At 51.2% G+C, this 22,867-nt stretch overlaps 1 protein-coding gene across 1 annotated transcript; it reads right to left on the minus strand.

The window, feature by feature from the left end:
- Window positions 1-1,222: 1,222 nt before the first annotated feature.
- On the minus strand, window positions 1,223-6,144 carry GJB3 (gap junction protein beta 3). The gene is made up of 2 exons (XM_036256540.1): window positions 6,096-6,144; window positions 1,223-2,809 (listed from the first exon to the last, which is right to left on the minus strand). The coding sequence occupies exon 2, from the start codon at window positions 2,746-2,748 to the stop codon at window positions 1,936-1,938; it is 813 nt and encodes a 270-aa protein (XP_036112433.1). The 5' UTR covers window positions 2,749-2,809; window positions 6,096-6,144; the 3' UTR covers window positions 1,223-1,935.
- Between the last annotated feature and the right edge of the window lie 16,723 nt (window positions 6,145-22,867).

Below are 22,867 nucleotides of genomic sequence, written 5' to 3' on the forward strand. Positions count from 1 at the left end.
TTGGCGTAGTTATTTGGTCACTGTGGTTGGATGCATCCTGTAGCACCTACCTGTGTGGCAACCCAGTCCATTGCTACCCTGGCACTACCCTGGGATACTCCAGTCACCCTTCGTGGGTTTCCTTAATCATGCCCATGCCCAGGCCTTTTAAAAACAGCCCCTTCAGGAAACTCTTTAAAGTTATATGCTTTGAATATGCCATGTTTCCTGCCACGACCCTGATTGTATTGGTGACAAGACTGAGGTTCTGAAAGTTTGCCAAGATGCAGCATGGTGAAGCTGTGATCGTGAAGTGGTTAAGCTCTGGTTCAGACCGAGGCCCTTAAACTTGGCTGGCATCCCCACCTCACTAATGGTCACACTTGAGAGCAAAGGTGCACCACAGCCTGTTCTGTCCACACAGACACCCGACCTCTCTCGGCCTGCCTTGACTCTTGGCTGACTGCCCCCTGGATTTCTGGCTCCTGGCCTTGCCTTTAATAGTTACTACATGTTCCTCTAGGTCAGTATAGCCTTTGTCTCTCTTTTGCTTCTATTCTGATCTGGCCTTGGGTGTTGGTGTATCCTAAATGTCACGTCCTCACACAGTGCTGGGAATGGGACTGTGAGCCACCCCAGGCTCTGAGCTCTTTGGGCTCAGCTCCTACTCCCTACACAGTCCCAGCATCCGGCCAGGGGCCTGGTGTGGAAAAAATGCTCAGGAAAAATGAAAAGAGCTGAATAATGCTTGGGTGAGGCTGATGACATGCCTGTAGAGACAACTGGCCTGTTGGGAGCACATAGAAGGAGTGAGACTATGACTAACAGGGATTTTGTGTACACAGGGTGGGCATGTGATTGTGGCTGGCAGTGCCTGGGTTACAAAGGAGGAGGGACTGTGATTTGTCAGTAATGAGAGGGCAGTGATTTTGTGTGCTCAGGGCAGTCTCTCTGTAAATAACTAGAAGCCAGGTTGTAGTGGGAGCATAGCGCCCTCTTGTGACCATGTCTCCAATCACAGTAGGTTTCACTCCAGCTCCCACCTGTCCATTGGAGCTCCAGCTCAACTTCAGCCCACACCCTGGCCTCACCCCAGCCAGGGAGCTCTCACCTTCAGAAGGCCACTTTCCCTGCCCTCAGGGTTTTGTGGCTGGGAATGTAGGAGAACCTGAATAAACCACAGCTTTTATTGATTCCAAGGAAACTGCTATGGGAATGTTCCTCTCAGGACATCCACCCTGAGTCCCACAGAGCCGAGTCGGAAAGCCTGGCACCAGGCTGAGCGCATTTGCAGGCGGAAGACGGGAGCCAAGCTTCCCAAGGTTGGGAGAGTGGAGCAGGGGAGAGGAGGAGAGCAGTGGTGACTCAGAGAATCCCTGGGTGTCTCCAGGAGAGGCTGCTGTCACCAGAGCCTCCTCCTCCTCTTCCCAGGCCTTTCTCAGGCCTCCAGACCTCCTGCTGCTGCGAAACTTCCTCTGCACTGCAGGGATCTGGGTGCTTCTTCCAAGGGAAGGAAAATTCTCTGTGCTCCGGTGCAGCCAGCCCAGGGCTAGCATCCCTCTTCCTGTGGCCTCAGGCCTCTGTGCCTGCCATTTCTCTGCTTGGAGCACTTCTCACCTCTCTTAACCGTACTTCTCAGGAAAGCCTCACCTGACCGCTCCCTCCTGGGCTGGGTAGAAGCCCTGCTGTGAGTGCCCCAAGCATCCCGTTGCCAATAGTTAAGTTAATAGGTTCAATGTCAGTCTCCCCCGAGGGCTGGCACTGGGCCTCTGGTGTGGCCTATACCCAAGTATTCAGCACAGTGCCCAACACTCAAAAAGTATCTACCACAGATGAAATTGGATAGCGTGGTGAATTCAACATGGGGGCACCCAGCACCTGTAGGAGCCCTCCACGGGCAGGATACCTCTCTACCTGTCTCCATCGGCAGACCCGGTATCACTCCCCCGTCCATGGTCAGATGGGGGTCAGAGTGGGTGCTGAAGCTTGTGGCTGGTCGTCGCTGGAGGGCACGACCAACTGCCCAGTCTCCACCAGCTTGTGGTGGCAGCGGCAGGTGGAGGCCCGGCTGGCTGAGGATCTGGCATTGTGGCTGCCTGGGGACCTATTCTTGCGGACGCCTTTTAGGACCCTGTGGAAGATGAGGTAGCAGATCTCGCTGATGGTGAGCACAATGCAGGCGGCAGAGGCGCCCACCATGAAGTAGGTGAAGACCTTCTTCTCAGTGGGCCGGGCAATGTAGCAGTCCACCACGTTGGGGCAGGGTGCCACGTTGGAGCACTGCACGAGGCGTGGCATGCTGAAGCCATACCAGAGAGTGTGCAGCACATAGAGGAAGAGGAATTCGATGACGAGCTTGAAGACGAGGCTCAGCAGGTAGGTCCACCACAGGCCGCCGTGCTTCTTGCCTGCATTGTCGTACAGCTTGGCGCACTGGTCACCGTGCTTCTGGCGGTGCCGCCGCTCCCGCTCCTCGCGGTAGGCCACGTGCAGGATGACCAGCAGCGAGGGGCATGTGACGAAGATGAGCTGCAGGGCCCAGAGGCGGATGTTGGAGATGGGGAAGAAGTTGTCATAGCAGACGTTGGTGCAGCCTGGCTGCTTGGTGTTGCAGTCAAAGTCCTTCTGCTCGTCCCCCCACACGCGCTCTGCGGCCACCACGTACACCAGCACCCGGAAGACAAACACCACCGACAGCCAGATGCGCCCGAATGCCGTGGAGTATTTGTTCACACCACTCAGTAGGGCCTGGAGTGTCTTCCAGTCCATGGTGCCTGGTAGGGGTGCCGGGAGCCTGGTGCCTGGTAGGGGCGCCGGGGGCCGTGCACACCTGATGGAATAATAGGAGAAACCTTATGTTAATGAATAGGTGACATTTATTGAGCTTTTACTATGTACAATGTATAAGGCATTGTTCTGAGCTCTGTGTGGAGGGACTCACTCAATCATCCCGAAGACCTCATTACATCAGGAATATCATGCTGCCTAAACTATAGATAAAGAATAGGCAGAGAGGGTAGGTAATCTGTTTCAAGTCACAGAAATAGTATATCAGAAGGAAGGGAATGTGTACCTGCTGTGTAAAAATGTGTAACAATTACCATTTACTATGAGCCGAGCACAGAACTTAAAAAAAAAACAACTTATCTTTATCACTGAATGTATTACAGATATCCCCCCGTTTTTTCTCCCATTGACCCCCTCAACACTTTATGTGCAGGATTTTATTTAATCCTTATAATGACCCCATGGCGTAGATACTATAATGCTCCTCATTTACAGTTGAAGATAAGGGTTACAATTTAGTACATATTAAGTGCTCAATAAATGCTGGCCACTCATGAAATCTAGAGAGGCCAAGTCACTCATTTAAAACTAGAGTTGGGCCCGGCCGGTGTGGCTCAGTGGTTGAGCGTCAACCCATGCACCAAGAGGTCGCTGATTCGATTCCAGGTCAGGGCACACGCCCAGGTTGTGGGCCTGATCCCCAGTGGGGGGCATGTAGGAGGTGGCCAATTGATGTTCTCTCTCATCCTTGTTTCTCTCTTTCTCCCTCTCCCTTCTCTCTCTAGAAATCAATAAAGAAAAAAAAAATAAAACTAAGGTTGGATTCAAGGCTGGACTATGGATGCCAGGGCTGTACTGTCTATCACCACCACCTCTTCCTTCTCTGCTGGATGACTGCCCCAGACCAGGTTCTTGCAACTTACCTCGTTGAGGCCTTGCTACCATCCTGTGAGGCTAGGGGATTGAATCTTATTCTACAGGGAGGAAACTGAGGCCGGGAGAGGGCAAATAACCCCCCAAGGTCTCACAGCTGGTGGGTGGTGAAGTTGGGAGACCAATTCATGTTGGGGGTGTGAAGGGGGGGTAATGGTCTGGCTCTGGGGGATAGCAGATCCAGAGACCATTTAGATAGACTCCCTGCTCCCTGTGCCAGGCCCCGGTGCACCCCAGCCACCCCAGCCATGCTGGATATCAGGCTTTGTGGTGGGGAAACATGCTTTGTTCAGGCCTTCAGATCACACATCTTCTGCTCAGAGGGTGACTCAGAGGGTGTGGATGGGTGGGTCTGCCTGTGTGTACCTGGTGTGTTGCCATGGGCGTGTCAGCATGCGGCTCTCCAGGTGTGTGTGAGTCTCTGTGCACATGTGAGTGCTCCTGGAGCTGGGTTTGTGACTGAGCATGCATGGTGCCTGTTGGTCCAGCCCCTGCACGGCCACTTCTCACCCCTCCACTGCCACCACCCTGGTCCAAGCCACCATCAACTCTTGCTGGTATTGCCACGCTCCCTCACCGGTCTTTCAATATCTGCTCCTGTACCCCTAGAATCCATTAAATTGGACCATGTCACTCCCTTGTTTAGAACTCTCTACTAGCTTCTCATTACACTTAGAATTGCACCCTCCCCATTCTACATCCTCACCTTTCTCTCTGATACTCTCACCCTGCCTCTCTCTGCTCTGGCCACGCTGGGGACCCAGGGGGCTTTGTAATTTTTCCTGCTGCCTGGAATGCTCTGCCTGCAGAACCTCATGTGGCTGGATCTTTCTCACCACTGAGGCCTCTATTCAAACATCTCTTTAGAGCAGCGATTTTCAACCTTTTCTTTTTTCTTGATATTTATTAAGAGTTTGCTATGTGTCAGACAAAGAGCTAGGAATTGGAGATACGAGAATAAATGAGACAAATGTAGGAAATATCCTCTTGGAGCTTATGATACAGCCGCAGATGGGAGAGTAAGTAGACAGGGGACTGCAGAGGGGCAGCACAGGACGAGCTGCAGGGTGCTATGGGAGCATGCAGGAGGCCTCCCCAGACACCTGTGGCGCTAGGGTTGCCAGAGGAATAAGACGTACACCTGGAGCTGCTGGACGCCATCTCTCTACCAAGGCGAGAACCTTTTCCTGGTTCTTGATCTTTGTGTCTCATTGCGGTTGCTTCAGCACCACCTTTTTCATCTCATGGCACACACAAACTAATTACTAAAATTCTGCAGCACACCAAAAAATATATTTTGCCGATCTGACAAAAAATAGGTACAATTTTGATTCATTCACACTGGACTGCTATTGTTGTATTGGCCATTGTCATTTTTAAAATTTGACAGCCTAAGGGAAAAGAGGTCAGTGTCCCTGACCAAAGAGTCAGGCATCGCGTGTTTTAAAAATTTCTGCAGCACACCGGTGTGCCTGCCTCAACATCGTGGTTGAAAATTGCTGCCTTACAGGCCTCCCCAGATAACCCTGAATCTGGGAGCCCGTTCCCTCCCAGTCACTCTGCTTCTGTCCCCTTTATTTTCTTTCTTTTTAAAAAATCCTCGCCTGAGGGTATTTTCCCATTTATCGTCAGTGGGAGAGAGAGAGAGAGAAACATCGATGTGAGAGAGACACATGGACCCGCTGCCTCCCGCACCACCCCATCAGGGTACATGCTCTTGACTGGAATTGAACCCACAACTCTTCGGTCCACAGGCTGACACTCCAACTGCTGAGCCAAATGGGCCAGGGCTGTCCCCTGTATTTTCTTTATAGCATTTAATTACCACTTGAAATCAAAGTATTTTATTTATTTATTTATTTGTTTATACTTATTGTCTGTCTCCCCCACTAGACTGTCAACTCTGTCTTGCTTAGTGCTTAATTAGTGTCTAGTGCTTGGCAAATAGTAGGTACTCAATACAAGTTGGATGAACAAGCAAAAGAATGCTGAATTCTTACAGAGGCAGCTTGGAGGGAGGGCCGGGAGTTGTCGGCAGGAGCCCCAAGGGACAGTGTGGACAAGGTAGCTTGGGGGAAAGACCTTCCTTCACTAGGTGCAGGTCCTTCTCAGCACCTCAGCCCTCCTGATGCCTCTTCTCTGGGAATCTGGGACAGGATGGGGTGACTTCGGAAGACCCCATCCCTGGACACCCTCCTCTGAGACCTGGCCTTTGGGGAGGGGCAGTGTGTGGAGTGTGGATTCAAGCCTCAGCTCAGCCACTTACTAGCTAGGAGACTTCCAGTATTTCCCTAACCGCCTTCACTGCACGTTGTTATCTCTAAAAGGAAGTAAGTCCTCCTTTCGGGAGCTGTTCTCAGAATTAAGAGGCCAATGCCTCTCCAGCTGCCACTCACCTGGTGGAAGTTCGAGGAAAGTGTTCGCCAGCCCGGGGAGAAGAGGAGTCCTGACATGTGTCTCCAGGTGTAGCCCCTCCAGGTCTCACCTTCCACCCTCTGGTCCTGTCTGCCCAGTCCCGCCTGACACACCCCAGGAACGCGACTCACCGGCAAAGAATTCCCCTCCAAGCCCAGGCTCGGCACTGGTGGAGCCGGTTCTGACTCCCCACCGCCCGCAGTCCCCCAATAACAGCGCCCAGCCACCCGCTTTCCCCCAGCACCTGGACCAAGAAGCACCCAGTTTGGTCCCCACTCTGCAATGCCTCCCACCCCGCCAGGACAGAACTGCATCTGAGTCTAGAACAACGGGGGGGTGGGGGGGACAGGGGCACCCACCCTGCGCGGTCGAAAACCCGCGTGTAACTTGGCTTTCGGGGATTCCCAACAAAATCTGGAACACAACTTGCTCCCTCCTGCGACCCTCCTCCCGGTTCAGGCAGTTTGGGAACTTGCGGGCACAGGAGGGGGTTTCTGGGAACCTTCCGGCGGCTGGAGCCCCCACGCCCGCCCAGAATCCAGGGGAGAGAGGGCAGCGAGTGGATGGGGTGGGGAGGTCCCTCCATCACCACCTGCTTCCACTCGTCCCCGATCCTCAGCCGATCCGCGGAGGCTCAGCGTCCGGGGGGCCCGCCCGCACCCAGCACTTACCCGCAGCGGTGCGGCCAGCGCGGGGCCGGGACCCCGCGAGCTCGAGGTTCGCAGTAGAGGCGGGGGCGCCGGGAGCTGGGGCCCGGCCGTCTCTGCGAGGCTCACGCCGAGGTTGGCACACCCTGGGGGCGGCGGAGAGGAGGGAGGGTCGGGGGAGGAGCCTGGGACCCCGCCCGCCGCGGAGGGTCTGGGTCTAGCCCCCACCTGCCGCGAGTTCGCAGGGCAGTCTTGGCACGAGCGAGGTTTCTCACTCGTCCCAGCCACGGTTTTTCATGTGTGAACAGGGGCATTGGTGGCCATGGGCAGGGCTGTTGCAAAGGCTCCAATGGGATTAGGGGCGGGAAGCACTATAAACTGTCAAGTACTGTGGCCCGGGCACGGACTGCAATCACGGCTCGCCCACACGCATTACCACTGGTGCTGTGCCCGCGTCCCGCGGGTCACGGTCCCCGCCCGGCCTCGGCCCCGCGTGGGAGCACTCCTGGGACCTGCCTTTCCTGCACGATGAATCTTCCCCGGCCGTGCTGCCTCAGCTCCGTATCCTCGAATGAAACACGTGCACTTTGGAGAACCCGAGGGGGAAGGGGCAAAGCGAATCCTGTGCCTGGAAATGAGATGGGGATGGGGGCAGGTCATTGCCTGGAAGTACTACAAGGGCAGAGGAGGGTGGGGTGGGTGAGTGCAGAGATCGTGCTATAGACCGCTGCCTAGGGAGGTGGGCCTGGCGCTGAGCTGGACTCTCGGGACTAGGACACTTTGTCTTATTTACTACTGCGCCCTTGTTAGGAAACTAATGAAAGCCCCTGGCACCCCAGCCTGGTCGAGGGAAACCCAGTGTTTCCTGTCTCCCTGGGGAGTTCGGAGATCTTAGTCAGGTAGGGCTTCAGCCCTGCAGTCTCAACAGCGGTGATGTTGCAGACACAAGGGTGACTCATTTTCCCAGGACTACCCATTTATGCCTGTGGCTCTGGGATAATTAATGGCATTCTCAAAATGCCCCCAAACTTGGGAAGATCAATTACACCTTCATCCTACTCATTGTGACAGAGAACTAACGTGCCATTGTTAGCTCTGAGACATCCTTGTGCAGGTGGTGTCCCACAGGCTTTAGTTCATCTTCACAGTGCCAGGTGATGATGGGATCCTTCCCACTTTTATGAATGAGAAAACTGAGGCAAGAGAGATTAGGTGACTTGCCCAGGGTCACACAGATGATCAGAGCAGAGTCAGTTCTGTAGGCCTCAGCCATGTTTCCACTCACTGGGTCATGGCACTTAAAATCACTGCTGAGCCCAGTTGGTGTGGTTCAGTGGTTGAGCATCGACCTATGTATGCATCAAGAGGTCGCCGGTTCGATTCCTAGTCAGGACACATGCCCAGGTTGTGGGCCCCAGTTGGGGGCATGCAGGAGGTGGCCAATCGATGTTCTTTCTCATCGATGATTCTATCTCTCTCTCCCCCTTCCTTTCTCTCTAAAAAATCAATAAAGAATAATAATAATAAAAAATCACTGCTGAGACTCAGCAGAGCTGGGGTGGTCCGGGAGGTTCTGTGCATGTGTTGGTGTGGGGAGCTGTGTGAGTATGATGGGGTCCATAACTCTGCCACCTGCTACCGACCACTTGTTGCTCTGCTGCATTTCAGAGCAAAACCAGATACCCACTTCCTTACCTTCTACTCAGTCTTCAACCCATTTGAACAATGTTTCTGTCCCCACCATGTCACTAAAAACCACTCCATGAATCGCCATGGATCTCCATGATGCTAAATCTAATAGTCACCTCTCTGTCCCCACCCCTCTGGACTTTCAGAAGCACTCGACACAGCTGACCACCCCTTCCTTCTCAAGACACTGTCTTGTTTTGGCTTCCTATACCACATTTCCCGTTTCCTTGTACCTTAGAGGCCTCCATCCCTGTCGCCAGAGTGAGCATGTCCCAGGGCTCAGCCTCTATCCTGGGTGAGCTCATCCAGTCCTGGGGCTTTCAATACCATCCATTTGCTGAGGAATCTCACATTTCTAGAGCAATTCCTGACTTCTCCCCAAACACCAGACTACGTGGCCAGGGCTGCCCCCAATCACCAGTTTTCCAGCGACTCGTTTTTCCGTTCTGAGATCACCTGTGCATCTTTGGCTACACAGATGCAGTATTCTTTGTACGTTTACCCCACGGAGGTATGCTATGCACATGTGCTGCACTTCACTGTTTCCATGTAACGAAACGTAGGGCATCGTCCTCTCTCAGCAGCTATAGAAGCAGCTCATCCGTTTAGCTTAAATAACTGAATAGCACTCCATGTTCTCCTTTCAGTAGATGTAGAGCTGCCTCTTAAAAAAAAATACCACCTGCTGAATAGTATATGTACCATAATATATTTACTCAGTTCTATATTAAGGAAAACTAAGGCTCTTTCAATCTTACATGTCTTCCTAAGATAAACACCATTGCAATAAATATCCTTAGACAAAGCATCATTAACACATTTTAAAATTATGTCTATAAGATGTATTTCTAGAAGTGGACATTTTGGGTTAACGTTGTAGGCTCATTTAAAGTTTTGATAAATATTGCTAAATCCCCTCCATAGATGTATCATTTTACGCTGCCAGCAGACACGAGAGGGCTTGTTTCTTCATATTCTTGCCAATACAGAGCATTATCAAACTGAATGATCTTTGCCAATGGTATCTCATTATATTTTTAATTTGCACTTCTGTTCTTCTGAGTGACAATGAGCATCTTTACATATACTTAAGAACCACTTGTTTCTTTTTCTGTGACTGTCCTTTACCTTTGCCCATTTTTTCAATTAGATGATTGACTTTTTTACTATTGATTTCTTAGGAGCTCTTTACCGATTAAAGAAAGAAGCCCTCTGTTAATGGCACAAAGAGAAAGGATTCCTCCCTCCCGGTTTGACACTTGTATTTTGACTTTGTATAGAATTAAACTTTTTTCTTTGGTAGTCAAATGCATCAATCTTATCTTTGATGGCCTCTGGGTTTGCTCATAACTAGAAATGCCTTCCTCATTCTGAGAATGGAATCAATTTTTTTCTCCCATAGTTTCGTGTAGCTAAAGTAGTGCTTTAATGCTATATCGGGTTATGTCATTCCCCTATTAAAATCTGTGGTAACTTACCATTACCTTGACACGAACACCCACTCTCCTGACACTGGCCTACAAAGCCCCGAGTGACCTAACCCGCCTCATCTCCCCCGCATGTCTTCTGGATCACTCCTCTCCGGTCACACTGGCCTGTTCGGTCCAGCCTCTGGCCTTCGCATTGGCTATTCCTTCCGCCTGAACTGCTCTTCACCTGGCAGATTCCTCCTCCGTCTCCAGGTCTCGCCTTCTTGTAGAGGTATTTCCTGGTCACCACATCTGAGGTTATCTCAGGACCTCCTGTGAAGTCGCCTGCAGGAGAGCAGGGCCTGAAGTAGCTGTCGCCCAGTCACTGTTTGTCAAGTCAATGTTGGCTGTGCACAGGGTGACGTGTGAGAGGTGTTTGCATTTGAGATTGGGTACCTGTGTGCACAAGGGGCAGCATGGGAGTGAGTGTGTGTGTGTGTTTGGTGTGTGTGCTTATGAATGTGCATGGTTGCGGAGGTGGCTGGAGGGATTTGGGAGATTGTGACTGTATGTGAGATGGTGGTGTCTCTGTGCAGTTGGGTTTTTCTGCTCTGGTGACCAGGTGCTTTTATTGCTTAGGTCCGATCATTCTGACCCTGCCAGATGCTGTCCCCTCACTCCTGACATCAGGCAGTGACCCCAACAATGGGCCTTCGCCTATACTAGGGGGAGCTGGAAGAGTCTCTGTTCCAGAAAGAGGCTCTGAGGCCCTGCTGTCCCACATCGAAGTTCTGCTCCCTGAGCTGGGTAGTATGTGGGAGGCCATCTAGGCCATCCCCTAGCCTCGGGGCAAGGCTGTGTTAGACCTGGGCCTTGGCAGCCGTCCCAGCCGCCCCCACTTCCCTCGGGGCCCACACCTGCTCTCTGAAGGTGTCAGACCCTGAGCCTGTCACTGCACCTCTTCCGGCCCAGGCTGTGGCCCAGGTTGGTCTTGCTCTCAGGCCGCCCCTGTGTCTGCAACTCTGTCCAGGCCTCGGGCAGGAGCTGTCTGGAAAGGGGCAGGGCCCTCTCTCTGGCTGGGATTTCCCTTGTTTGTGAGCATGAGGCAGAGAGGTGGGGCAGAGAGGTGGAAAACAGGTCAGGCGGAGGAATGGGGGCTTCCAGCCCTGCTCCAGCGTGTCTGGGGCTGTGACCAGGGAGGAAGAGATGTTCTAGACCCAGGCTCTAATGTTGCTTTCCTTCCAAGACACCCTGGGTTACTTGAAACATCTGCCTGCGCAACTTTATCCTTGAGTAAAAGAGGTAACACATGACTTTTCTAAGTTGCTGTCAGGATTCAACCATTCTATGTGTATACTGGATCCCACCCCTTCTCACCCACCTGGGACCTCACTCCGCCCCTTCTCCATCACCACCCTTCTGCTCTTTCCCATTACAGTAAAGGTGCTGGTATTTCTCTATCTTAAGAACAAACAAACAAACAAATAAACACACCACCTCTGACCCCGCTTCTTTCAGCATCTGCCTCATTTCTCCCTTCCCTTTATAGCAAAACTTCTTAAAAGAGTTGTCTTGACTCATGATCTCCATTGTTTTGTCTTTTGAATTTACTCTAATCAGGCCTTTGCTCCCCATCGTCCACTCAAACTGCTGTCGCCACGGTTCCCGCAGCTAAACGCCACGGTCAGGTTTCAACCCTCATCTTCCTGCACTCCAGCAGCTTTTAGCTGCTAGAACACCCCTCTCTCCTGACTTTGCTCCTTCCCTCTGGCCTTTCTTTCTCAGTCTCCTTTGCTGGTGCCTCCAGATCACCCTAACTTCTAAATACTGGGGTGCCAGGGGCCAAAGGCCTTGGACTCCCTTCCCTGTGTGCCTTCAGTCTCTGGGTAGGATCATCAAATCTCAGGGTTTAAATACCAAAATTAGGCTGACAACTCCTGGAGCCTGATCTTCAGCCCAGACATTTCCCTGAAGTCCAGGCCATTCAGGGCAGCGGCTGCTGGGCTCCTGCCTGTGGATAGCTAGCAGATATCACAAACCCATCCTGTCTTGAATTAAGCTCTTTTCTGAGGATTTCCAGGTTTAGGAACAAAGCAAACAAAAACAAACTCCCAAACCAGATACTCAGTTAAATTTGAATTTCAGACGGTACATGGGTCATACTTCTGCTAAAAAAAAGTTATTTGTTGTGAATCAGGAATTCACATCTGATGGGGCGTCCTGCGTTTATTTTATTTTTATTTATTTATTGTTTCAGAGAGAGAGAGAAACACTGATCGGTTGCCTCCTGCATGCCCCCCACTAGGGACTGAGCTCACAATCTGGGCACGTGTCCTGACTGGGAATCGAATCGGGACCCTTCAGTCCATGGGGGACACTCAGTCCACTGAGCCACACTGGCTGGGCAGGTGTCCTGCATTTCACCTGGAAACCTACTGCTTATTCTCCTCTCTAACTTTCTCTTCTCACTCTGAGTAAAGGGCAATTTTACTCATCTACTGGTTTAGGCCCAAACTTTAGAGTCATTGTTGACTCTTTCTCATACCTTGCGTTCAGTGTCAGTGAATCATTTTGGTGCTATTTTCAAATTGTTTTAAGAGCCCGGCCACTTCTCCATTTACGTTATCCTGGCAGGAGGAATGCCCTGAATCACCCCGCCCCCCGCATTATTGCAATAGCTTGTAGCTGGTCTCCCCCTGCTTTATCCCTTGCCCCCATTCATCTGTTGCTAACACCACCACTAAGGGAACCATGCCATTTTTTGTTCAAAATGCACCCCTGGCTTCCTGCTTACTCTGAGGGACAGCCAAAGGCGTCAGGATGGCTTGAAGGAACCAATGTGAGCTGGTCCTTCTCAGGCCTCCTACAGAAGCTCTGGCTTACCTGCTGCCCTGCCTCATTGGCTTTCTTGCTGTCCTGGGTGCACACGGGGTCTTCCCCAGCCTCGGTGCCTGTGCACCTGCCCTTCCTTCTATCTGGTGCACTCCCCCTGATCTCTGCCTGGCTTGCCCTGACCTTCCTTGGCCTCCCCATTTAACACTGCAGTTCCCCTCCCAACACTCCCCACCCCTTTCTGCTTGATTTTTTTCCCCTTAGCACTACACTCATGTAACATATTTTATAGTTTGCTTATTCTTCTTAATTGTCTTCCCCATTGTGAGAATCTACGAGGACAATAACTTCTTTTTTTTAATCCTCACCTGGGGTTATTTGTACATTTATCTTGAGAGAGAGAGAGAGAGAGAGAGAGAGAGAGAGAGAGAGAGAGAGATTGATGTGGAAGGGACACATTGATTGGTTGCCATCTGCACGACCCCAACTGGGCTGGGGACAAATTGCAACTGAGGTACATGCCCTTGGCTGGAATCGAACCTGGGACTCTTTGGTCCGCGGGCTGATGCTCTAAACACTGAGTCAAACTGGTCAGGGCCGAGGACAATAACTTTTGTCTGCTGTGTTCCTGAGTGTACGCCCAATGCCCAAAACAGCGCCTGGCTCATCGTAGACAAAAGAACTTGCAGAATGAGTGACTGAAACCCACCAAGCACACTGAGGTCCTGCCAGGCCAGCACACAGCAGCTGTTTCATCGGTTTCCTTCCAGCTTAGCATCCCGTCCTCCTGCCCTCCAGAAGTTCCTCCCTGACTGCCTGCCTTCTCCGGGAAGCCTTTGCTGACTGAGCCTCGTCTGTCTCCCTTCCTTCTTTTTAAATATTTTTTAATTGATTTTTTAGAAAGAGAGGAAGTGAGAGAAAGAAACATCGATATGAGAGAAACATCAATCAGCTGCCTCCTGCATGCCCCCTACTGGGGATCAAGCCTGCAACCTGAGCATGTGCCCTGACCGAGAATCGAACTGGGACCCCAGTCCATGGGACAATGCTCAATCCACTGAGCCACACCGGCTGGCTCCCGTCCTTCTTGCCACCAGGCCCAAACCCCTGATACTCAGGTGTTGGCTGAGCTGTTGTCTGGCCTCACCCAGCCTGTGCTCTCTTCCCGATGGGAGGAGGCTCTTTGCTCGGGCTGTCCTTCGAGCTGCAAGGGTGTGGGGTATCGAGGTGGCTGTGCAATATGCCTGAAATCAGCCTGCCATCTGCAGTGTGGGAGCTCCCAGAGCCTTGACCCCAGGCTGCGGAGGTGATGGGCACTGGGCATTGGGGAGGAGAGCCCAGACTGGGCGGGGCTGCAGGGCCGTGGTTCCGGTACTCTGTTCCTGTAAATTGGAGATCTTGACACAGGCACCTGAGTAGATGGTTTGCCATTCGCTGAGCTGGGAAGCACAAGTAGAGGAGCAGGTTGGAGAGGCAGAGGAAATCGATGGGGTCATTGTGCCTGGGGTTCTCTAAATGATACATGTGTTTGTGAATGAGATTCTAATCTAGCCATGGAGAAGGCCATTGGAGCTCTGACATGGCCTGTAAAAACCCTTTCTGATGATGCAAGTGCACAACAGACAGTTTCGCCCCATCCCGCACGCCATCCCTGCCCCTCACGTACTGCCCATCACCTAGCCCTCCCAGAGCCTCCGGGGCAGGTGTGCCCCGGGACTGGTGGTTTCCACAAGCCAGATTCCCACTGCATCCCAATGCCCAGCTGGGGTGGCCTGAATTCCCAGAGCATGTCCAGGGGGCAGCGTGATGCATGGGATTGAGCCTCAGGAAAGAGAAGAACAATGGGCACCCGTGTGCATTGTGAGAGCACGTGCAAAATGGTGCCCCACTGTGGAAAAAGTGTGGTGGTTCCTCAGAAAGTTAAATGTAGAATTACCATGGGACCCAGCAAGTCCGCACCTAGGCATAACTGAAAGATCTGAAAACAGGGGCTCAAACAAATACCTTCCACGAATGTGCTCAATAGCACTGTTCACAAGAGCCAAGACACATGTCCAGCAGGGGAAGAATGAATAACAAAATGTGGTGAATCCACGTAACAGAATATTATTCAGTCATGAGAGAGAATCAGGTTCTGATATATACTACAATATGGACGAATCTTGAAAACACTGTGCTAAGTGAAATAAGTCAGACACAAAAGTGCAGCTAGTATATCATTGGACTTATATGAAATATCTACAGTAGGTCAATTCATAGAGACAGTGAGTCATGGGGGTTAGCAGGGGCTGGGTGGAGGGGTCAGTGGGGGTTATTGTTTAATGGGTACAGGGTTTTTGTTAGGGGTGATGAAAAAGTTCTGGAAATAGTGGTGATGGTTGCACAACATTGTTGTTTTTTTTTTTTTTTATCCTCACCCGAGGATATTTTTCCATTTTTTATTCAGGTAGAGTGGGAGGGGGAGAGAGGAAGAGAGAGAGAAACATCGATGTGAAAGGGACACATCGAGTGGCTGCCACCCGTACGACCAACCAAGGCCGGGGACAAACTGCAACCGAGGTACGTGCCCTTAGCGGGAACCGAACCCGGGTCTCTCCGGACCGCAGGCTGACGCTCTAACCGCTGAGCCAAACTGGCCAGGGCACAACATTGTTAATGTAAGCAACACTACTGAATTGTACACTTAAAAACGGTTAAAATGGCCCTGGCCTGTTTGGCTCAGCAGTTAGAGCATCGGCCTGCAGACGAAAGAGTCTTGGGTTCGATTCCGGTCTAGGGCACGTACCTCGGTTGCGGTTCATCCGTGGCCCTGGTCAGGGTCGTGCAGGAGGCAGCCACTCGATGTGTCTCGCTCACCTCAATGTTCCTCTCTGTTTCTCTCTGTCTCTGTCTCTCTCTCTCCCTCTACCCTCTCCCTTCCACTCTATCTGAAGATAAATGGAAAAATATCCTGGGTGAGGATTAAAAGAAAAAGGTTAAAAGGTTAAAATGGTAACTTTATGTTATGTATATTTTATCACAATAAAAGTATTTAGAAAAAAGAGAGGGAAGGGGGATGGAAATACAAGTCTGGGAGTCAGCAGTGACTAGATGGTAATAAAGGCCACGGACAGAACGAGCTGACCCAGGGCGGGTGTGGAGACTGAGCAGAGGGGACAGCCTCGGACAGAGCCCTGAGGACCTCCCCAATGAAGGGGGGGGGGTTGGCACTGAAGAAAAAAATAAAAGAATAGTGTTTATGAAGCCTGGGTGTGTTAGTTTGTCTCTCGATTGCAAAGGAAAGAAATCCAACTTGGATTAGTTTGGGCACAAAGGGGAGTTGATTGGTTTGTAGAAACTTGGGAAGGGCAGGAGCACCTCGGGCCGCAGAAGCACCTGGCTGCAGTCAGGTCTAGGTGTGTCTAGGACCCCTCTCCTGCTTGCCTCACCTTGTTGGCTTCCTTCTCTCCAAGTACTGACGGGCTTTAGCTTTGCTCATGGTCGTCAGCAGCTTTGAGCTCACACCTTGCAGGAGTTGTTGCCACATGCTTTCCTTAGAAGGGATTCAAGTAGTCTGGGGCAGAAGCCTGAGCGGCCTCAGCGGGAGCACATCCCCGCCCGAGGTCAGGGGCAGGCCGCACGCCCGGCAGTTGTCCTAGCGCTGAACCTCAGAGGGAGAGGAGAAGTGCCGGGTGGACAGAACACGAGTGGCATGGGTGGCATTCGGAAGAGGTTCAAGAGGGAAGGCCATCTACTCTGTTCAGTGGCTCATTGCACCCACGGGGACTGGGAGCACCCACGGGGCTTAGTGGCGAAGGAATTGTAGGTGCGCTTGGCAAGGGCTAGGCGGCTGGAGTGAGGTGGTGGGGCAGAGACTGGATCAGGGCTGGTGAGGTGAGTGGGAGGGAGGAAGGCGAGATAGAAAGTGCAGACCTCTGCTTCCGGAAGCACAGTTGTGAAAGCCAAGAGCAATAAGGAGCGAGCTGCGGGATGTCTGGGGCCAAGGGCAAGCATTGTTGTTGTTCTTTGATGGGGGAGGTGTGAGCATGCCCACACGCCAGGAGCCAGGGGACAGAGGTTGGAAGGGCAGGAGAGAGTGAGGAGCGGGCAGAGAGGGGACCGTGGGCACAGGTGGGGAGGTGTGAGCATGCGTGGGGGTCGGCTCACCACTTCCCGCTGTGGGGGAGGAGGGAGGCCGGGCGTGGACACTGATAGGTCTGGAGGTCTGGTGGCCGCTGACGGGAGAATATTCTTCTGAGACAGCTTCTCCTTTCTCTGAGGAGTAGGAAGAGATCAAGATAGAACTGGCTAGAAGGTCTGAAGAGAGTGTAGAAGGTCGAGAAGGCTACCACCATGCGGCACCGCAGCGAGATGACGGCAGGGAGGGATGAGGACTGCCCGACTGTGCGGGCAGCTCGAATCTGCAGTGGCCTCACCCCCTGCTGTGATGCGCTCCAGCACCTAGCGCAGGGCGAAGAGATGGGAGAGCACCTCTGGGCCTGGAGTTTGGCTGAGCAAGAGGAGCAGAGGGACAGTGGGGATATTGGTAGGACAGCAATTCATTTCCGTCATCATCTCAGTCATTATTTATTACCCCTTTACTGCATGCCTGGCCTGGTGCAGGGCCTGCAGCTACATTGGCAGACCGGACAGTGCTGTTCCTGCCCTCACAGAGCTTGCAGTCTAGTAGGGAGGCAGACATCAGTGTAGAAGCTCCCATGTGAGATGGGGTGGTGGGAGGCGGCAGAGCCCAAGTTTAGGCTGGATACAGAAGGAAGCAAGTGGAGGGGCAGGCAGATTGGGAGAAGGTTGCAGGGGCAGGTCTGGAGGTGCCTACCTAGGTCACATGTTGATCTGTGGAACAAACATGAACAGATGTTGAGGAAGGAGCTGAGTGAGGGTGGGGGAGGCCGCGGTTAGAGCGTGGGGTGGCCTACACCCGTCCCACCCTTTCCTCCTTTCCTCTCCTTCAACAGCAGGCCTGTCACTGTCCCGTCAAGCGAGCCTCCGTCGGGGCTCTGCACCCCGTTCCCTCTGGCTCTCTTGGGGCCCTTGGCCTTTTCCCCTCTCCGCTGGGTTTATGTCATCACTGTTTAAATATCCCCAATTCTCTTCACTGTAAAAGAAAAAATCTGTGACTGTGTCCATCCCCTTGCAACGAACACCCTCTCATTTCCTGTTGTTCCGGCAGCCGCCATTTCCAGTCAGCTGTCCACACAGCGCTAGCCAATTCCTTGGCCCTGCAGGTCCCCTCATTTCACTGGGACCCGGTTCTCTGTGAGATACCTGCCAGGGGTGTCAATGGCCCTTTGTGTTCATCTAACAAGCACTCATCAGTCTTGATCTGATTTGACCCATGGCAGTGTTTGGCCCTAATGATCACTTTCTCCTCTAGAGACTCCTCTTCTAAAACCCTCTAGTTCTAGAAACCTTTCTAGAACACTTGTCTCTTGGCTTCTGTGACATCATCTTCCTCCTCTGTGATATTACATTCTCTTGGCTCCTATGATACTAATTTACCCCACAGTTCCCCTTTTGCTGGCTTTCCCCCACTCTAATGGGCCTTTTAAAAAACATGTCTTCATTGATTTTCTAGAGAGAGAGGAAGGGAGAGAGAGAAAGAAACATCGATGTGAGAGGGAAACATTGATCGGCTGCCTCCTGCACGCCCCCTTCACTGGGGATCAAGCCTGCAACCTGGGCAGTGTCCTGACCGGGAATCGAACTGGGACCCCTCAGTCCATGGGCAACGCTCAGTCCACAGGCAGGCTCTAATGGGCCTTTCAGCCTCCATCCGAGAGCATCTTCTCATCGCTCCCCCAGAGTCTGTACAATGTCAGCCACTCTCCAGGCTCAAGTTACCACCTACTGTACAAGATGATGCCAAATAAAAAGCAACCCCTATATTCCCAATGAGGAGACCCTCCAAAAAGTCTGGGTGCTGATTTGAACACATAAACATTTAGCATAGTTGAAATAACAATTTATTAACTTAGTTTGCTACACATTAAAAAAAACCTCATATAAACAGTGTAGTAAGATGTATTATTTTTTTCTTTACTCGTATTTCATGAAGCAATTTTATTGAAGCTTTTTAACATTTTCCCTTAACACCTGCATCAATATCATTAAGAGTTTTGTTATCATTAACCTTTAACAGAACACACAAACTTTTTGTGCAAATATTTGTGACATAGCACTTTTTCAATGTATGCTGCCGTGAACTTTATTCTTTGCCACCAAAGCCTGGTTGCATAATATTAGGTTGCATAAGTTAAAAACAAATCTGGTAGGTATGTGTTTATCATTTCCACAGCATAACCACTTCCTTTATTGTTCTTCAAGTGATTTTTTTAATAAAGGGCTTGCTTAAAAAGACGCTACTTGCAACACTCCCGGGAATAATGATTCAATCTGTGTGTAATGTGTTTGTCTTCACTTTTTTCCTGATTCTGCCAAGAGACTTCCATGAGAATCCAAAACTTCATGATTGAGGTTATTTCAGGCTAATGAGTTTTCCCCAAAGAGTGTTTTGTTGTTCAAAAGGCAGTAATTAAGAGCATGCACCATAATGTAGACTTTGTAAGGACTTGAATATAAGACAGATCTTTCCTACCTGAGTGGTAATTTTGGAGAAAATCTTACCGCATATTCAGTCGTTTTGCTGACAACCCCGAAACCCATATCTCCTGACCAGTCCTTTCCCCCTTTCTACCCAGCAACCTACTAGACATTTCCACCTGGGTGCCAGTCACTCAGTAAATTGACACATTTTTATTGAGTGCCTACAGCACGGTTCTAGTGCTGGTGGGTAAAGGGGGGAACATGATGGAGTCTCTGTTCTCAAGGAGCTCATCCTAGTAGGATGATACAGAGAATTAGCACGTAAACAAATAAGAACATGCCAAATACTAGTAAATGCTACGAAGAGGATAAAATGGGGTCATGTGGCAGAATCTGTGTGTGGTGTGTGTGCTTCGTCTGGGGAGGGTGGGTCAGAAATGGCCTCCCAGAGCAGAGGATGTTCGAGTCGAGATGTGAAGGTCTAGGGGAAGGGTGTTGCTAGCAGAAGCCAGTGCAGAGACCCTGAGATGGGAGAAGGCCAGTGTGGGTGGGGTGTGAGGGAGGGGGAGACCAGGGGGAGGAGTTTGGAGAGGTAGCCAAGGCCTCACCATGTGGGGCCTTGTAGGCCATGGAAAAGAGTTTGGTTTGTTTTAATTTTCATGGCCATGATGTACAGTCACTTGGGGGATATATGCAAGGGAGTGACTTGACTGATCTGATTTATACGGTAGAAGGATTTCTCAGGCTGCCACATAAAACAAGAATTGCAGAGGAGCAAGAGTGGAGGCAGGGAGCCAGCTGGGGCAGGTGTCCAGGTATTCAAGAGGTGGCTTGGCCTGGGACAGAAGCACTTGGAGATGGTAGGGAGAATGGACTTTTAACACATTCTGGAATTATATCTAATGTGACTTGCTAATTAATGCTGGGTGTAATTTTGAGGAAAGAGACACCTCGGTTTTTTAATTGAGCAGCTGGGTGGATGGGGATGTCATCTTCCAAGGTGGAGAAGACAGGAAGACAACCTAAATGTGTTTTCTGTTGGGGTATTTGGAGTTCTATGTTGAGTGACTAATAGGAATTTGGATACATGAGTCTAAAACTCATGGGAGTGGTTGGGTCTGAACATATAAATGTGGGAGTCATCAGTTTATAGATGGTACTAGACAAGATCAGAGAGGGGTAAATATATAGAGAGGGGAAAGAGAGCAAGAACGGGGCCCTGGGGCACCCTGCATTTAGAGATCAGCAAGAGGAAGGAGAGGCTTCGATGGGGATCGAGGAAGACCCATTGATGAGGTGGGAAAAGCGCCGGGAGAGGGTGCTGCCTGGGAGCCATGGGAAGGTGGTTTAAGGAGGCAGCTCCCAATGGCCAGGTGCTGCTAAGGGAGCAAGGCGAGGACGAAGAGCTGACCGTTTCAGTCTGGCAACTTGCTGGCCACTGGTGACCTTGACAAGAGTAGTCCTAACGAGAGGGGGACAATGTGATGAGGAGGTGAGCCAGCAAGTGCAGACAGCTTTTAGAGGAGCTTATTATTTTGTAAAAGGGGCAGTAGCTAGAGAAGGAGGTGGTGTTAAGAGGGGGTTACGGAAATAAGGGAGAGAGGAAAACATGACAGTACCTTTACAGAAGGGGACTGCAAGGCGACAGCTGTGGAACACAGTCCAGAGCAAGGGAGAGGTGATGGGGCCCAGTGTCCAAGCGGAGGGGGGATGCACCCGGAGCAGGGACCCCTCCTCGGTGTCAGAAGGGACAGGGCAGAGTGAACAGGCACTCATGCCAGGAGGTGGGCAGCCTTGGTGGGGAGGAGATAACTTAGTGCTTGCCTATTGCTTCTGTTCCCAGAGGTGTGCCATGCTTGGCTATCAGCTGCAATGGAAGATAGGAGAATGGGGGCTGGAGATTTGGGGAAAGAAGGGAGGCATACATAGTCATCTTTGAGAACAGTATTAACATGTTAGGAAAATGTAACCTTTCTTAGAGGTGCCGAGTGCCCACTTGGGCTTTATGGTCAGAAGCTTCCATGGAAACCATCCAATCCTGTGGTGTTACTCTCCAGGTGCCACACGGAGAGTTGGGCTTAGCTGGAGGTTGGGTCTTGCCTGGAGGATATCTACGAGTCAACAGTTACATGGGGGCCATGAATTCCAAGATGGAAAGGGACAGGAGGAGGGGAAGGGGGTGATGGATGGCGAAATAGTGGTGGTCAACAGGTGGGGCAGAAGGATTGCAGGAGTGGGAACCCCAGTGAGTGAGCTGGATAGATAGGAGATGGTGCAGCTCTTGGTACAGAAAAGATCTAGGGTGTGAGCACTCATGTGGTGGCTTCAATGGATGGAGAATGAGATTGTTAGAATCAAGGAAGTCAAGGAACTGAGAGGTCAAGGTGTTAGAGATGCAATCATCAAGAATGATAATAAACATAATAGTAAGGAGACACATTGAGCCAAGGGCTGAGATGGTCCATGAACGAGAGAAAATAAAGAGGATATTTTGTTTGTTCTCAGACTCAACCCTGTCTGAAACCTGCTCCTCCCCTGGTCAGTGCACCACCACCCAGAGCCAGAAACTTGGGTGTCACTTTGATTCCTGTCTCTAACTGATCCCCACACCCGATCAACTTACCAAATCTTTTTGATTCTATCTCGCAAACATTTCTAAATCCACTGCTTCTTTCCATCCTTAGTGCGCACACCCTAGTTTTGGCCACTGTTGTTTCTCACTTGGATTATGTGTCAGAATCCAAACAGGTAGCCTGCTCTGGCTCCTTTCTCTGCACTGTAACCACAGACACTGCAAATTCGGCCACGTTGCTTCTGTGCTAAATCTCTCCTGTGACTTTTCATAGTCCTCAGGATAAAGTCCAAAATCATTAATGGGGCTTTACAAAGAAAGCATTGCCTGACCTCACCTGCTTTCTTCAGCCTGACCCCTCACCTGGCTGACTCTCCCTTTCTAGGCCTTTCATGGGCTGTCCCTTCCGCCTGGATCCCTCTCCTCGTTTCTCCAGGTGTCTGCTTAAGAAGCCTCAGGGAACATTTCCTGGATGCCCGGATGTTGGATCCACCTCCCCCTGTCTCCCAGCACCCCGTGCTTCCTCAGGGACCGCGTCTTATCCTTCCCAGATGAATCCTCAGCACCTAGCCTGGGGCCTATCACATAAAAGTGAACAAAAAATATTTGTCGATTTGAGTCAAATGGAAGATTCTAGAGGTGGAGCAGTTGTGGCTGAAGATACAGTCTGGGGTGCGGTCCTGTCAGTGGCTAGCCACATGGAGTGAAGGAAGGGGTCACGAGAGAACAGGAGCGCAGGGGATGAACAGGACAGAATGACACTCAGTGGTCCCGTGGCCCTGGGCTACGAGAGAAAACCAGGAGACCCTGCGTCGTGTGCTCAAGGCTTACGTTTTGGTTCTACTTTCATTCATTCAGTTATTAAATGTATCGGGGTGACATGGATGAATAGGATCATACGGGCGTCAAGTCTCTAAGGAAATGGAGAGAAGTAGGTGGCAGCAGCTAGAAGAGAAAGCTGGCAGGGGCCTAAGTTGAGTGAAGGGTTCTCAGGAAGGTGGAGGTAGAAAGGTCTGAGTGAGGGCAGTGAGGGGTCTTGAGAGTATGAGCGGGACGAAGGT

The sequence above is a fragment of the Molossus molossus genome, unplaced genomic scaffold (genome assembly GCF_014108415.1).
Source record: "Molossus molossus isolate mMolMol1 unplaced genomic scaffold, mMolMol1.p scaffold_m16_p_12, whole genome shotgun sequence".
NCBI classification, from domain to species: Eukaryota; Metazoa; Chordata; class Mammalia; order Chiroptera; family Molossidae; genus Molossus; species Molossus molossus.

Coding starts and splice junctions, on each gene's coding strand:
- GJB3 (XM_036256540.1), bottom strand. CDS start 2,748: ATGGACTGGAAGACACTCCAGGCCCTACTGAGTGGTGTGAACAAATAC.